The sequence below is a fragment of the Ischnura elegans genome, chromosome 3 (assembly GCF_921293095.1).
Source record: "Ischnura elegans chromosome 3, ioIscEleg1.1, whole genome shotgun sequence".
Lineage (NCBI taxonomy): Eukaryota > Metazoa > Arthropoda > Insecta > Odonata > Coenagrionidae > Ischnura > Ischnura elegans.
Genome location: NC_060248.1, coordinates 128,981,339 through 128,996,127, shown reverse-complemented (window position 1 = coordinate 128,996,127; position 14,789 = coordinate 128,981,339). Strand labels below are relative to the sequence as shown.

Here is a 14,789-nt window from a genome sequence, read left to right as displayed (position 1 = left end):
CCACTGTTTCACTCCCCTCCAGTTGAACCTCATGACTTCTTCCAATGGAAGGATAAATGCTGTGAAGTGTGATTTAAGAGCCATGGCCGTTTTCCAATCCACGTAGGATGCACTTGTTCCCTTTCTCCCTTGCACCCTGCTCCCTAACTAATGCTCTGCTGGTGCCAGAAAGTGTGAATGGAAATAATGCGAACTATTGACAGTAACGAAATGAGAAGTGTAGGGTAGTGTTAGGACATCTGGTGGTTGATTTAAGAATCAATTTCACCTTGCTTCTCGGTTTGCTTATGTTTGTAATTTAGACTGCATAGTATTTTGACTTTTCTGGCACCGATTGGACTCTCTCTCTGCACATAATAAACACAAAATTACTTAAAACTCCAGTTCTAGATTTCTGAGTTTTCCATTGCCGCCATTTTCTCGTCCACTTCCTACGAGGGCATGGGAGCATCCGCGTTCCCTTGTTCACTTACCCTTCGTTTCCATGCGCCCTCGCCGATTGGATCCACCCTTGCTGTCGTCACATCCGTAAATTGACGAATGAAAAGTGCATGAAGGGTGAATAATTGCGAATTTGAAAATGGCCTCTGTCCTTGTAGCGGTAGAGGAAATCTAATAGAGACATAGCTTTACTCTTGATTGAATGAAAGAGATCCGAGAAGTTAAATTTACTGTCCGTTGTGACACCTAAACATCCTTTTGTAATTTCGAGTTCTTATATTTAGGAGTTGAAGATGGATATTTTTGCTTGAGCAGTCTCAGCTAATTCCTTCTACGTATGTATCATGGTGTGGTAATGACTTGGTCTTAGGCGGTGGTTGTTTTTCTTTTTAAGTTTTAAAATTTACCAGCTACCATTTGTTAGCCACCAAATATGTGATACCTTATGGAATTGTGTAGCTATGTAACAGTTTATACTATGGTATTTTAATGCTGCACTTAAATTTTTTTCTGCAGAGGAAACCCAGAGAGTTCTTCGCCTCAGCTTGGATGAGTTCTCTCTTCCCAAGTTCTACCTCCTTTTTGGCATCAGCAAGGTGAAATCTGCTGCTGTGACTGCCTTTCGCTCAAGCTATCGTCATGCGAATGATAGATGGTAATTGAATTAAGTATTCAAATTATATGTGCTAAAGTATGGAAAAATAGGATCTATAATTTTTACTTCTTCCTAAAACCTACCAAACTAGGTTGTAAAAATAAAAAAGTGTTCTTTATCTAATGTGTAATTTTTACAATTTTTTCCATATTTTTTCCTGAAATGGCGTCTCATTACAAATTTGTGTTAGCTTTTTAGGGGATTTGGAGCACTAAAGAAAGTTTTAATTGGTATCATCATTCTATAGAATCTCGTTTGAACTTAAAGTGACCCTAGGAGCCTTTTCACTGCGATTATGCAGTTCATGGTTATAATTATCGTGTTTATATTGTAACTGCATGTGAATTTAATGCCTGTTGTACATGTGGAAACTTTTTGCTCATTACTATATTTGTATTAGAAATTGATCACACTTGAACCCCATCGCCTTTGGCTTCACAGGTTTGGCAACGATCGGTTTGCTGCAGCTAATCCTGACCGTGAGAGGCTCTCACTCCCCTCGCTTGAAGTGATCACTGATGCTCTTCTTGAAATAATGGAGGTAGGAATTCTTGAAATCAGTACATTGTATTACTTTGTACTTGTATTACTTTTCCCAACAATTTGGTTGTGATTCAGTCAGCTATTGAAGTGTATTTAGAGCATCTATGTATTATCTCATCTCTCAATTTCATTTTCAGGCCTGCATGCGTGACATCCCTGAGTGTGACTGGCTGCAGACTTGGACCTCTCTAGCGAAAAGTTTTGCTTTTTGCTATAATCCTGCCCTTCAGCCTCGTGCACTAATCGTGTTTGGATGCATAAGTGAGTACCAGTAGGCTGTACAATGATGTAATTGTGATAGTGAAATTATTCAGACTCTATAAGAGTCGTACTTTTTTAAATTGATGTTCTCTTTCACTGTCTTGTGTTACTACTTCCGTTCCAGGTAAAAGTATAACTGATCAAGATATCAAGCAACTACTTCGCATTTTGGTAAAGGCATTAGAAAGCTTCAATGACATTGTTCTCCTTGAGGCTCTAGTAATGTGTTTAACTCGACTTCAACCACTCCTGCGGCCAGTAAGTGTTCAAGCATCACTGATAATTACTTGCATGATATTATAATTGGTTGAAGAGAATAACTTGATGGTTCAAAATCATCATTGATGAGGGTAGTGTGTTACTATAAGGTAGTGAAATGGAGAAATAGGTCCATTTATACTAAACAGGGTGTGAAGTACTACTTATAAAAAGCAGTGGCATAGGGAGGGATTTCAGTCGATCAGGCGTCTACTTTTCTTGATTTTGCTGGATAGTGATGGATGTAGATTAGTTAAAAGCCTTCTATTCCAAACTGGTCATCCCTTGACTCCCAAATTAAACTTCTTAAGTAATCTATGAAATATGACAATGGGTAATTTTTTTGCTACAGTAATCTGCACTAGGGATTACTGCTATATGCTTTCTGCATAAGACACAAGGAATCTGGTAGGGTTGTCCTCCGTAAAATTCTCACTGTCTTCATGTGTAGGAGAGTCACTTATGCTTTCAAATATAGATCTTGTCATGTGATGTATCCGTTTACTTATGGATTTTTTTAGATCCATTATCATGGTAGTCATAAGGAAAAAATTAAGGTTCAGTTTTTAAAATGGATGAATGCACAAAAACAATTTAGAAATTTTCCTTATTCTTGCCTTCTTCTGGGTTTACAGTGGATCCCTGCATTACAATGGGTTCAACTTGTGATATATTCTTTTGCTTGCTTGCATGTGGATTTTGAATGTTGCAATTTCACAGATTATGTGTCATCTAGAACAATGCCATGAACTATATAATTCTATGTCGTATTTGTTTGTGAAATACATTTTTTTTAATATCAAGATTACATTGCTTATGCTCTTCAAACCGAGTCCTTGTCTGGAAATGATGCCAATTCAACACACAATGGAATTAACTGTAGGATCAGTCCTCCATAATGGATTAATATTGTAAATCGTGGGTCTGATGAATTAAATTAGCACATCTTCTCGTATTTGGGTATTTCATATTTAACGAATGCATTATTTTTCTTTCAGGAATCACCCATACATCGTGCTCTGTTTTGGGTGGGCGTCTCTGTCTTGCAGCTGGATGAAGTGACTTTGTATGCATCTGGTCTTGCTCTGTTAGAGCAGAATCTTCATACCTTGGACTCTCAAGGAACATTTGAGGAAAAAGTGAGTATTGACGAGTCAGTTGTACATTGATTTTTAATTGATTTTATGTATGAGAGAAATCTATTCAAGTGCAGTTTAGGGAATGTAAATTGTAAGTTAGCTTAGCTACCTAAAAGGTTTCTACATATTAAATTATTATCATTCCTTCACTCACAAAATCAAGTTTCTTATGCAGGCTTTATAAAATGCAGCAATAGGGTATTTAATCGACCCCTATACCATTGTTTATATCCTGCTTGCAGTGTTTAGATTGCTTAAGCCACCTGTTGTTAAATGTTGTCATCATTAATATTTTTCTCCCGTAAATTTTTTTAAAGGAGAGCACATTATTCAGAGAAACATAGAAATTGAATAGAAATTGAATTTGTTAAAAATAACATGAATTTATATGAGTTAAACTGCAACATTCACCAGCATCATACCAGGTCAAACCTAGATATCCACGTCAAAACTAGATCTACCACACTAAATACTGAGGGTCCATACCACAAAGGAGCAAAACTCCACAATTCACTCCCACAAAATATAAAAAAAATCAACAATTTTTTTAAATTCAAAACTGAGCTAAAAAAATTTTTAATACAAAAACCTTTATATTCTACTGATGAATTTTATGCTGTATGTAAAGAAAAACTTAAATGAGTTATGTTGTATGTAAGGAAAAACTTAAATGTAAATTAATGTATTAAATATTGTCCTGATGTATCTTTAATTGTCATTTGCATACACACTGTGTTCTATTGCCATTGTTTGTTTGTGTTTTATCCTTTATGTAATGTAACTTGACGAAGCTATGCAATTGTATTGCCTTCAGCGAATAAATTATTATTATTATTATTATTATTAATAGTTAAATTTATAAGCACCACCATAAGCCTTACTTCTAGCTCTGCATAGTTCCTTTATCAACCACCACCACCTGACTTAAGGCTTAAAAAAGCTTTTTTTTTGTTAAAATTGGCTGGACGTGAATTTCAAGTTGCTCGAACACATTTTCTTAATGATACATCACTCCTGGTCTGCCAATCTTTTTTCCCAGCAAATTACTTGTTTAAAATTTTCAGTTATATTGAGTAAAGTATTGTAGAAGTTTACCAGCATGCCTAATTTGAAAATTTTACCTCATAATTTTCTCAGATGTAAAATTTTTACTTAAGAGATGGAGGAAAATATTGATAAAGGTCCACTCTCTACACACAGAAAATTTGAAGACAATAAACGTAAATTTTAAATGAGTGATTTCTCTCAAAAAATATAAAATATGGACTGTCTAGGGGGAGTGATGTGTGTTGTATATAATAAAAAGTATCCATCTCTTAATGTTAGGATTTTTCAAATCATGGAGGTTTGTTTGTAGAGATTTATCTCCATGCATTAGTATTCATTGGAAGGGCCTGGGACTGGAGCTTTGACTTCCTTTTGAGAAGGTTTTTGAATTATTTTGCTATTTGGTGGTTCGTTTTAAAGGGATTTTGCTGTGTGTAATATTTGAATTCTGCTGCAGCAATGGTGGTGAAATTTATCTTAATTGCCTTGAGGAAAAATTTCCCCTGGAAAGGGAATCAAACTACGGACATTGGGCTTTCCAGACCTCTACGCTATCCAGGTTCAGGGCAATTGCATTGATGCTCCTGGGGCTAGATATTAGGCCCTCGTGGTCCATTCAAGATGGCAACAAGAAGGAGAAAGGATTTCCATGAAGCCAAAACTGGTTGAGAATCTCAAACTTGTGCTAAAGCTGCGCATGGCTTTTTTCAAGAAAAAATTGCTCTGGGAAATTAAGAACCTGGGTAGCGTAATGGTCTGAATAGTGGTTTGAAAGGCCAAAGGTCTCTGGTCTCTGAATACTGATCTAGGGAAAAATTTTCTCAGGTTAATTAAATTAGGTTTTACATTCGTTATTCTGTTTCTTATCGTGACTAGTTTCATTAGAGAAAAATGCCTATTACTTATTTTTTCTTGGGGCACACAGGGTGGTGACTTTATTTTTAAAATTTACATGTGTTTCTGTGTTCCAGTCTCTAGAGCAGGTGATGCTTCAAACACGAGAGCCATTGGAATGGCATTTCAAACAGCTTGATCATGCAGTGGGATTGAGTTTCAAAGGTAATTTTATATATGTACTTAGAAAAGGCATGATGAAATCACAATGCATGAAAAGTGCTGGTAATGATTTGATCCATCAATCCTTTAGTTCACATCTCTTAATAAAAAATACATATTACTACATAATTAGTTTTTGTATGAATATGCTCAGTTATGAAGTTCAGTATTCTTAAAATTGTATTTAACATTGCATAGAAAAATTAAACCTTTCAGCATTAATTTTAATGTGAAAATCACTTGCTAATGACTCTTGAACTAGCCTGCTGAATGGTTCGAATTTTAACACACATTTCTTTTTTGATACTGTGCATCTATAGTTGCTCATGAGCAGAGCGAGGAATCAATAATACCAATTATTAGGTTCTATAATTAATAATAGGCCTCTTATTTGTAAGTTTTTATGCTGGTAACTAGTTTGACATTCTGATTAGGGGCTTATGTACCGAAAAGCTATCACCATGACACAATATATTTTGAATACACAAGGCAAAATTAATTTGGTTCATTTTCTTTACCAAGGTAGAGTTAAAGGGCTTGAAAGCTGTTATTTAGTATATATGAATTAAAACTATGAAGTGGTGTCGGGCATTTTATTGCAACAACTGTGATTAATTGCGATGTAATGATCAATAATCTCCAAACTTCTTTATTACAATTGTAAAATATTAAAATCGAAGCCCCTTAATTACACAATTTAATTTTACAAAAATTGGTGATACAGGATAAACAACAATTCTGATCAATTTCATTGATATTTTCCAAACCCTTTAAAATCAAACAGTCTTGCCTTTCTCCTGGGTGTTGGTCCAGCATACAGACAATTTGCTTGAGTAGAACTATCTTCTCATTCATGCCATTAGAAAAAGTCAACCTTTTGCTTTAAAGAAAGTTTCCTTTGAAGGCTTTGTTAATGAAATATGTATTTGTAACTTTTAATTAGATTGCCAGTTATAGAAAGCAATGTGTGAAGCAAATTCATGGATAGGAATTTCCTGGCTGGTAATGCCTGGGAAATTCAAATTTACTTTCTTTGCCAATTCTATCAAATGACAAAAGGACATTGTCCTAATTCCCCAACCGAGACTTTTCTTTTGCCACAGAAATGCCAAATTAATTGACTGATGCCAGAAGGATTCACCCTTCCATGGCTCACCAGCAAGTTTTCCTCCCAAGACTTTTTCCCCTGGGCACAAGAGCAAGAGACATCTGTAGAAACATCAGGAATGATGATTAAAAAAGAGTGACATGTGGTTGTATGCCATGTGTCGTAGTGGAGATTGCCCCGACGTATTGTTGTTCTTGTTCTTCTTTATTTCTATGGCTTTGCGGATGAGTCTTACTTTAAAATGTTTTACCCTCGCGATGACTCTTGATTTTTCAAAGTCGATGACATGTCCAGTGGCTTAGTGATCTGCTACGGCTGACTTTGAAGAGTAACCCAGTCGAATGGCCCGCTTGTGCTCTTCTATTCGAGTTTTGACCTTTCGTCCTGTTTCCCCGATGTATTTGTTTGCAAGTTTCGCAGGGGATTTCGAGAAGAAATTGGAAAACTGCGAGAAAGGGAACTCCTCACACTCTCCCACCCACCCCTCTCACCTGAAACAAAAAAGGCAGCAAAAACCAAACGCCAGCATCATTCCCTTGAAAAAGTGACCAGCAGTCGGTCGTGAAATGTCGGGGCAATCTCCACTATGGCACGTGGCATACACCCATTTGTCACTCTTTTTTAATCACCATGAGCCACGAAAGCTTCAATCAAGAAAATCAGGAATGATTCTCACCATGTGTCTTTATTTGAGGCTCCATGAGTCGTGCATCAGTATTTTCCCTGTAAAACCATCTTTCCATCTTTTATGGCATCAACAGCTCTCTCTGTTGCTTTGCCTAATATGGGCAGGCACCAGCCTCAGGTCACCTTCACGTAGTTGCACACCATGTTGTAACACCTAATTTTGAGTGGTTTGTTTTGGTTGTTGGTGTGACGAAATAAAAGCAATAATAAGCAGCAGAGGTGGAGTGAGGTAATTGTTGGGATTGTTGACGGTGCGGGAAGAGGTGAAATATGGGGGAGTCGGATTTTGATAGTTATGGCGGACGGGTGTTCCCTTGCTCCCGAGTATGTATTATTTAAAAAGTGAAATAAAATGTTTGAAAGTAACGTGAAAACGAAGTGAAATTAATTGAAACGTTACATTTTGGCGCCGCAACGTGTAGGGCACGACTTCTCGAGAGGATCGAGACCACGGAACGCCTGAGGAACGAGTCGCGTCGTAGAGAGCGGGAATTCAAGATGGCGGGAGTGAAAAAATTTTACGAACTGAAAAAGGTAGATTTACAAAGTTTGTTGAGGGATCGGGGATCGACGACCCAAGGGGCGAAATTTGAGCTGCAGGAGCGTTTAAAGCCACTTTTAATAAAAGAAGGGGTAGATATAGAGACACATGAGTTTGAAATGGAGACGCAGGACCAAGGATACAGTGACCTACGGGTGCTACTAAGACAGATGCTAGAAGAACAGAAGAGTCGAAATAGAAAATGGGAAGAAGAACGGGAGAGTCGAGATAAAAAATGGAAAGCAGAACGGGAGAGGCGAGATAGTAAACAAGAAGAAAGAGACAAAAAGTTGGAGGAGACAATGAAAAGCATCAACGAAGGGCTAGCGGCGTTTCGGCGAGAATGTGAGGGGAGAAAGGAAAAACAAGCGGAGGAAGTGCCCGGGAAGATGGTGGACGAGATAGGACAAGAATCCACCTCAAAGGCAGCTGGGCTGGATGAGGAGGCGGTCCAACACATCGTGCGTGAGAGGGACGCGAGACCCAGCGTCACAATGACATCCGCGGTACAGTTGAAGGTACCGACGTTCGATGGGAGGCATACATCAGGACCCCGTGAGGAGAGTGCGTGGAGGACGTCGGGAGGCGCGTTACAGCACAACCAGCAGCACGGATGGGACTCGAGGAAGTCGCAGCAGCAGGAGTGGCAGGCGTCGAGCCAGCAGAGAGAGGGACGACGAGACAAAAACTTTCGCGGCGATGGATACGTTCACCGGCCGGGCGAGATATCAGCTGATCAGCGGCCTGCACTAAACAATGTAGCGGAGGAGCGCCAACCGGAGCGACAGCACCTTGTCAATTCCATGATGGCGGAAGGAAGCAGTCACATAACCGAGCTTGGATCGGCGGGAGAAGGTGACTCTGAGAGGATCGCGAGAATATTTAGGATACGTGAAGGTAACGTAAGAAGGGACGAAGGTCGGGTGAAGAGAAGAAGGAGGAAGGAGAAAAGGAGGAGAGTAAAATTTAAAATGGGGCAATTAGATAGGTGGCGAGAGTGGTTACACCCTGGAGAGACGGTGGAAGGGTGATGTGACAGGAGAAAAGTGAGGGTAAATACATGTGTAATAATTTGATATGGGTGATTGCAGGAGTGTTTGTTGATTGTTTATTAAGTGCATGGTTGGTATTTATATGCTTGGAATGAATGATGACAGTGATGAATGAATGAGTAAAGTGAACGGAGAAGGGGAGTGATAAGTAAGAGAAGTGTGACAGATGGAATAATGAAATGCCGGTGTGTGAAGTGGAGTGAACTGTGTTTGTGTGATGGAAAAGGGGAAGTTCAAAACTGAAGGCGTTGGGGCCACGCCCGTAACCCATAATACTTTGTTTTTGAAGGCTTTGAAAAAGAAAATTGCATGTAATTCCATTTTCTTTTCCAATGGGGCAAATGTAACACCTAATTTTGAGTGGTTTGTTTTGGTTGTTGGTGTGACGAAATAAAAGCAATAATAAGCAGCAGAGGTGGAGTGAGGTAATTGTTGGGATTGTTGACGGTGCGGGAAGAGGTGAAATATGGGGGAGTCGGATTTTGATAGTTATGGCGGACGGGTGTTCCCTTGCTCCCGAGTATGTATTATTTAAAAAGTGAAATAAAATGTTTGAAAGTAACGTGAAAACGAAGTGAAATTAATTGAAACGTTACAATGTCATCCAGCGGAATTACTGAAAGTTACGCTATGCATTGTACTGACTTACATTACTCCTACACATCAGTGATATTTTCCAAAGTCATTGATTATAAATGTATCTGTTGATGGAATGCAGTTGTAATCCATTCTCATTTACTTACCAAATTGAACAGCATATTCTTTCAGGCAATGAAACATGTCATGTAACTGCTGTGTCGCTGTGTATAATTTGAATGTATACCCCAGAGATTGTGTTCGTTCAAACTCGCTGCTAATGCTCAAACTCACCCCACTCTAATATTGCATATGCATTGTATATATTGCCATTCATTGAAACAACTATTTTCTGTTGCACGTCAGCAGTTACCCTATCCCTTTTTTTCCATATGTCGTATCTAAAAGTTTGAAATTTGTTGATGTTGCTTTTATTAATTAAATCCATTGATTATTTTTATTTTTTTTTTTTCACCAGCTAACTTTCACTTTGCCTTGGTGGGGCATCTCCTGAAGGGATTTCGTCATCCAACCCCAACTACTGTCTCCAGAACAACGAGGGTCCTCACCATGCTTTTAGGAATCATTGCTCGTCCTCACAAAAGGGACAAGTTTGAAGTTACACCGGAAAGTGTGGCTTACCTTGCTGGTATGTTATCAAAGTACTTAAATGTGTTTATCTTTAATATTTTGAACTTAAAACATGGCCTTTGTCAATCGTGCAACTTGAAAAAATTTCTTCAGTTTTTCTAGTTGATTTCATAGTACATTATTGGCTTTGGAATTTAAATTTAGGACCAAGGTATGATGCATGTCGATAAATGATGTAAGTGTATTATTATATTATGTATTATTTTTACCAGAATTTGAAACCAATCATAACCAAGTTTTTTTAAGGTTAGCAAGAGGTGAAATATGATTGCTCATTTCTCAGTCCAACCTGTTATGGCTCACAAGTTGAAAAATATTGACTAATTAAGTTTGCTAATATTGCAAATATTAGTTTTTCTGTCAGTAATTACAAGGCTATAATTTAACTCTGCTGTAAGAACCTGTTTTATGTGCATAGTTTTAGACAGACATAACATGATCTACTAAATTGATGAATGATATGGTTTTCTTCTGGTAAACTTGAAGTAAAAACTACTTTATTTTTAAAATAGAAATTTATTTTCCATGGCATTATTAATTTATTGCATGGGGAATATTTACATTTTTTTGCCAGTAAATTTTGTGTAATTAATTTTGGACTTAAGTAATGTTTCATACCTCACTACCACTTCCAATCAATTCATTTAAATGTTTCAGCTCTAGTCTCCGTTTCTGAGGAAGTGAGGAGTCGCTGCCATGCTAAGCACTCTTTTGCTCGCCCAATGCCAGAATCAGGCTCTGCTGAAAATTTCCCTGGAGATATGCATATCAACCTTCTGCCTCAGGTAAGCCGCCATTCACTTCTACCTTTGCGGTTGTTGTCAGTTCATTTCCTATTGGTTCCTGTTACATAAAATTTAATGCAGAAAAATTTTCCTGATAAAATTTAGAAGGTTTTTTTCTGTAGTTAGTAGTTCAGGCCATGTAGAATTTTCCCTCGTGTCAATAGTGTGTGAGTGAAAGGAAGTGTTCAACTTTTGAAAATTACCCTAATGTTTAGTTAGCTCACCTTTTCTCCCAAATTCATATGTCATGCATTGCTCATGGTTTCCCAAATCCTTGTTATTTTTTTATAAAATCTTGTTTTGGCAAAGGGATATTTTGTTTATTAGTTTGTTTAAAGCGGTTTTTCTGTCGTTAATTCCTAAATCATAAAATATCAACTAATAAAAACCATAGTGTGAGGTTAGATTTTTGATTAAGGGTAATGGTTTTCTGATTTTATTTTGACACTGTGCTCTATAGCTAATTCCTAAAAGCCCAGCTACAACCCAATAGCTGCTACTATGGTATCACTAGTAGAATTCTAAGTTAGTAGCTTATGGAAATTCATGTATGATTAGCTTTTCTCAGTTAGTGACTAAGCATCCCTTGTAAGCTGCTAAGTTAGGCTTCTTAGTGGCTCAATTAACGTGAAATTTATGAATATGGCAATGTCATATATTAAATCTTTGAAAGTAGAGCTAGTTGTGAATGACCATTTTATGTTATTGGTTTGGTGGAGATACTTAGAAGTTATTCATTAGGAATAATTGAATAGTGTCAGTATCATATCAAAAGTCTCACTACTACCATTCATCCATATTTAGTATGAACGTTTTTAATTGAGATGTGCGAATAGTATCCGCGAATACTCGAATACCTCGAATACTAGAAAGTATTCGATATTTGATGTCTCGAATAGTTATGCGAAAAGTACTGCCTCGAATACTTTGAATTTCGCGTCATACACTGTCGCACGCATGTCGTTGGTAGTTGACTCAGAAAAATGTAGAGAACTGTAGTCATTTGGTGCTCGCAGTGCGGTTTTACGCAAGTTGACGAATTACATCAAATGCGTGGATTTGAGCGGCGAAAAGAGTTCGACGAGAGGAACCGAAAATGGTTGGGTGAAAAAATCCGAAAATCCCCGATTCCCCCCACCAGGAGAACCTCAGTGCCGTGGGATAGCAACCTTAGGGCATTTCCCACGATCCGCTATCCCCCTCCATTAAGCACTCGCCTTCCCACTCTGACGCTTTCCTCTTCTCCGAAATCAAACAAAAGGTCACAGTTCGTGCAGGGATCGCATTACGAAGACCTTAGCTTCGAAAAAAATATCGAGTTACGAGAACAATAAAAACGTGTTTCACACCCTCCCCCCTTTTCTCACCCACTGACCTTTTTCTGGCTACCTGCTTCGAAGTTCCCCATTTCTGGAGGTCAACTGCTGCTTGAGTTCCGTGGGATACTTACATTAGCGCATTTCCCAAGATCCGGTATCCCCCTCGATTCAGCACTAGCCCCCCTCTGAGGATTTCCTCTTCTTTGAAATAAAAAAAGGTCACAGCTCGCGTAGGGATCATATTACGAAGACCTTAGCTTCGAAAAAATACCAAGTTACACGAGAACAATAGAAACGTGTTTCGGGCCCTCCCTTTTCTCCCCCACTGACATTTTTTTTCCTACCAGCTTCGAAGTTCCCCTTTTCTGTGGAGGTCAACCGCTGTATGAGTCATCTATTAGCACTAAAGGTGTTTAAGAATGACTTTCGTCAATTAATGTTTCACCTTTATTGGATTGAAATATTAGTAATGTGTGCGTAATTTCAAAGAGAATAAGACCAAACACAATGTATTTCTGAGTTTATTTAAGCATTTTACGCAAAGAAATAAATGTCAAAATACGAGGGAGACTAAGCATTCTGGCGAAACTCGATATCCTCGCAACTGAGCTCCTCGGAAGCTGATGCCATATTTTTTTTTTCGAAAACATACATCAAGTTACAATTTATGAGTTATGCTATAAATCTCTATTGTCACAGTCGAAGGGATATTTTCTCAGGATATTTGGTTTCTCCCTGCTAGCAATTCGAAGTCATCTGCTTATCTCGTGTGAACTTCCAAGGATGGACTGAAAATAATTGAAGAAATCCGGTGGAGAAGCGCGTGTATTTTGCAAAACGCCTCAGATTGTCCGCTAGCACTTGACAGTAGGAGTGAGGGTAAAGCGAGCTACCTGTTGAAAATAAGAAGTTGGATGAAGCCGAGTATCAGATCGGCGTGCCGCAGAAATGGAGTTTGGTAGATAAGAATATATACATCAGACAGAAATCCATCGTAGCAGTGTTAAAGCCGAGATGGCATGCAATCATTTTTTCGCAAGGTGGTGTGCCCCCTTAGGATATTTGAAAGAGATGTTAGTTGAATGAACTATAAGCCCAAATTGTTTTCATAAAACTAAAATATTCCATTAATCAGCTAAATTCCTTTAAAGGAAATCTTAATTGCTCGCCAAAATCCTGGTTTCCTGCTCCATAGGCAACCTAGTCAAACATTCTCACATTTATCGTTTTTCTCGTCCCCCCTGAAAAACGATAGATCGAGGTTCCATTGTATAAATTTTTATTTATACTTTCATCAAGGGAAATAGAAACTTAGTAAGAAATAAGAAGCTTAAAGAAATAATATGCTTTGTGCAATTCTAGTATTCGAGGTATTCGAATATTCGAGCAATGATTTAATATTCGAATTCGATATTCGAGTTTGAGAAATCTGCTATTCGACCCATCTCTAGTTTTTAAGCTATTTATATAATCATGCTATTACTCTGAATTCAGTTGCGTTGAAGTCAGGTGCTTGGAGTGTCTGAATAAAACTTTTCTACTGAGTTGAAAAATGCGAGAAATAGAAAATTTATTCCTTCTATGTTAATTTATGAATCACATTACCTAAGAGTAAGTTTATTCTCTATTTTCATTATAGAATGACTTTTTGATTCCAAAGTACATTTTTTCTCCATTTAATGCAAAAGAACATGAATTCCACTGTGATTCCACCGGCTAACATGCCAGCGAATGATACTATGGCTGTCAACCGAGGGGGTGGTTCTGTCATCAGTGATTCATCCACTATTCCCAACCCCCTGGGAACACCGACAAATCGCCGCCAGAAGTCTTGGGATCTCTTAGATCAGGCAGCCATTGTTCAAGCTCGTCAACAAAAGCAGACTCAGGTTCAGCAGGTATGGCTCTTTCTTTTATTTGGTGACGTTTCTTTGCTTTTAGTGATCCTTTAGCTCTAATAAATATCATAAGTATGTGTGTTGACTAAAAATTTCCATGCTTTAGGCGTAGTCATTTTGCTTTTAAGTATGTTAAGTGGAATACCTCACATAGAATCTAGTGATGACAAGTTTGTCTTAATTCAGAGTGTGAAATTGAGCATTTTTACTTCACAAGGTTTTTTTTTTTAAGTCTAGAATTTTATTAAAGACATAGAAAGTAGTGAGACAGTATTTCATATTTGAAGGCTCTAATTTTGATTCATGAATAGTTTTATTAACAGATAACATCTTTGGCTAGTCATGTACTTTAAGCCCAGTGAAGCGCATGTGCTTTTGTGAGTTGTGTAAATGTCTGTGATTTTAATAAATAAAATAGGTGGAGCCATAGTAATGTGAAACATTATTAAAGAAGTGTGGTTATTCCTCTGCTGAAACGCATGTAAATTTAGTAGGTATTTGATGGGATAGTGTGGTTAAATAATAAAATAGAGATTTGCAGCAGTATGTTTGCCTTTTAGGAATAATTTAACTAATGCTTATTTTTCTATGATGAGGAGTGTATGTATAGCAAGCATAAAATGTGGTAATATAGATAGAAGAGGGCACCCAATGTGGATGGGCAGATTTTCTAAGGTGAAAGTTGTTTCCTAGCTGAATGTGGAATCCTCATATTTCAGAGTTGAGAAATACGCTCCCTTTCATCAAGTGGCATTCACTATTGCGCTTTGCA

The 14,789-nt window shown here is 37.8% G+C and overlaps 1 protein-coding gene across 9 annotated transcripts in view; it reads left to right on the top strand.

Moving 5' to 3' along the window:
• LOC124156553 (neurofibromin) overlaps window positions 1-14,789 on the top strand; it is a 115,273-nt gene that overhangs the window by 75,830 nt on the left and 24,654 nt on the right. For all 9 annotated transcript variants that reach the window (XM_046531166.1, XM_046531163.1, XM_046531169.1 and 6 more), the window contains 9 exons: window positions 958-1,096; window positions 1,538-1,637; window positions 1,777-1,900; window positions 2,025-2,158; window positions 3,157-3,297; window positions 5,316-5,403; window positions 9,843-10,013; window positions 10,673-10,800; window positions 13,808-14,017. In XM_046531166.1, coding sequence (XP_046387122.1) covers window positions 958-1,096; window positions 1,538-1,637; window positions 1,777-1,900; window positions 2,025-2,158; window positions 3,157-3,297; window positions 5,316-5,403; window positions 9,843-10,013; window positions 10,673-10,800; window positions 13,808-14,017 — 1,235 coding nt within the window. The remainder of the gene's footprint in view (window positions 1-957; window positions 1,097-1,537; window positions 1,638-1,776; window positions 1,901-2,024; window positions 2,159-3,156; window positions 3,298-5,315; window positions 5,404-9,842; window positions 10,014-10,672; window positions 10,801-13,807; window positions 14,018-14,789) is intronic.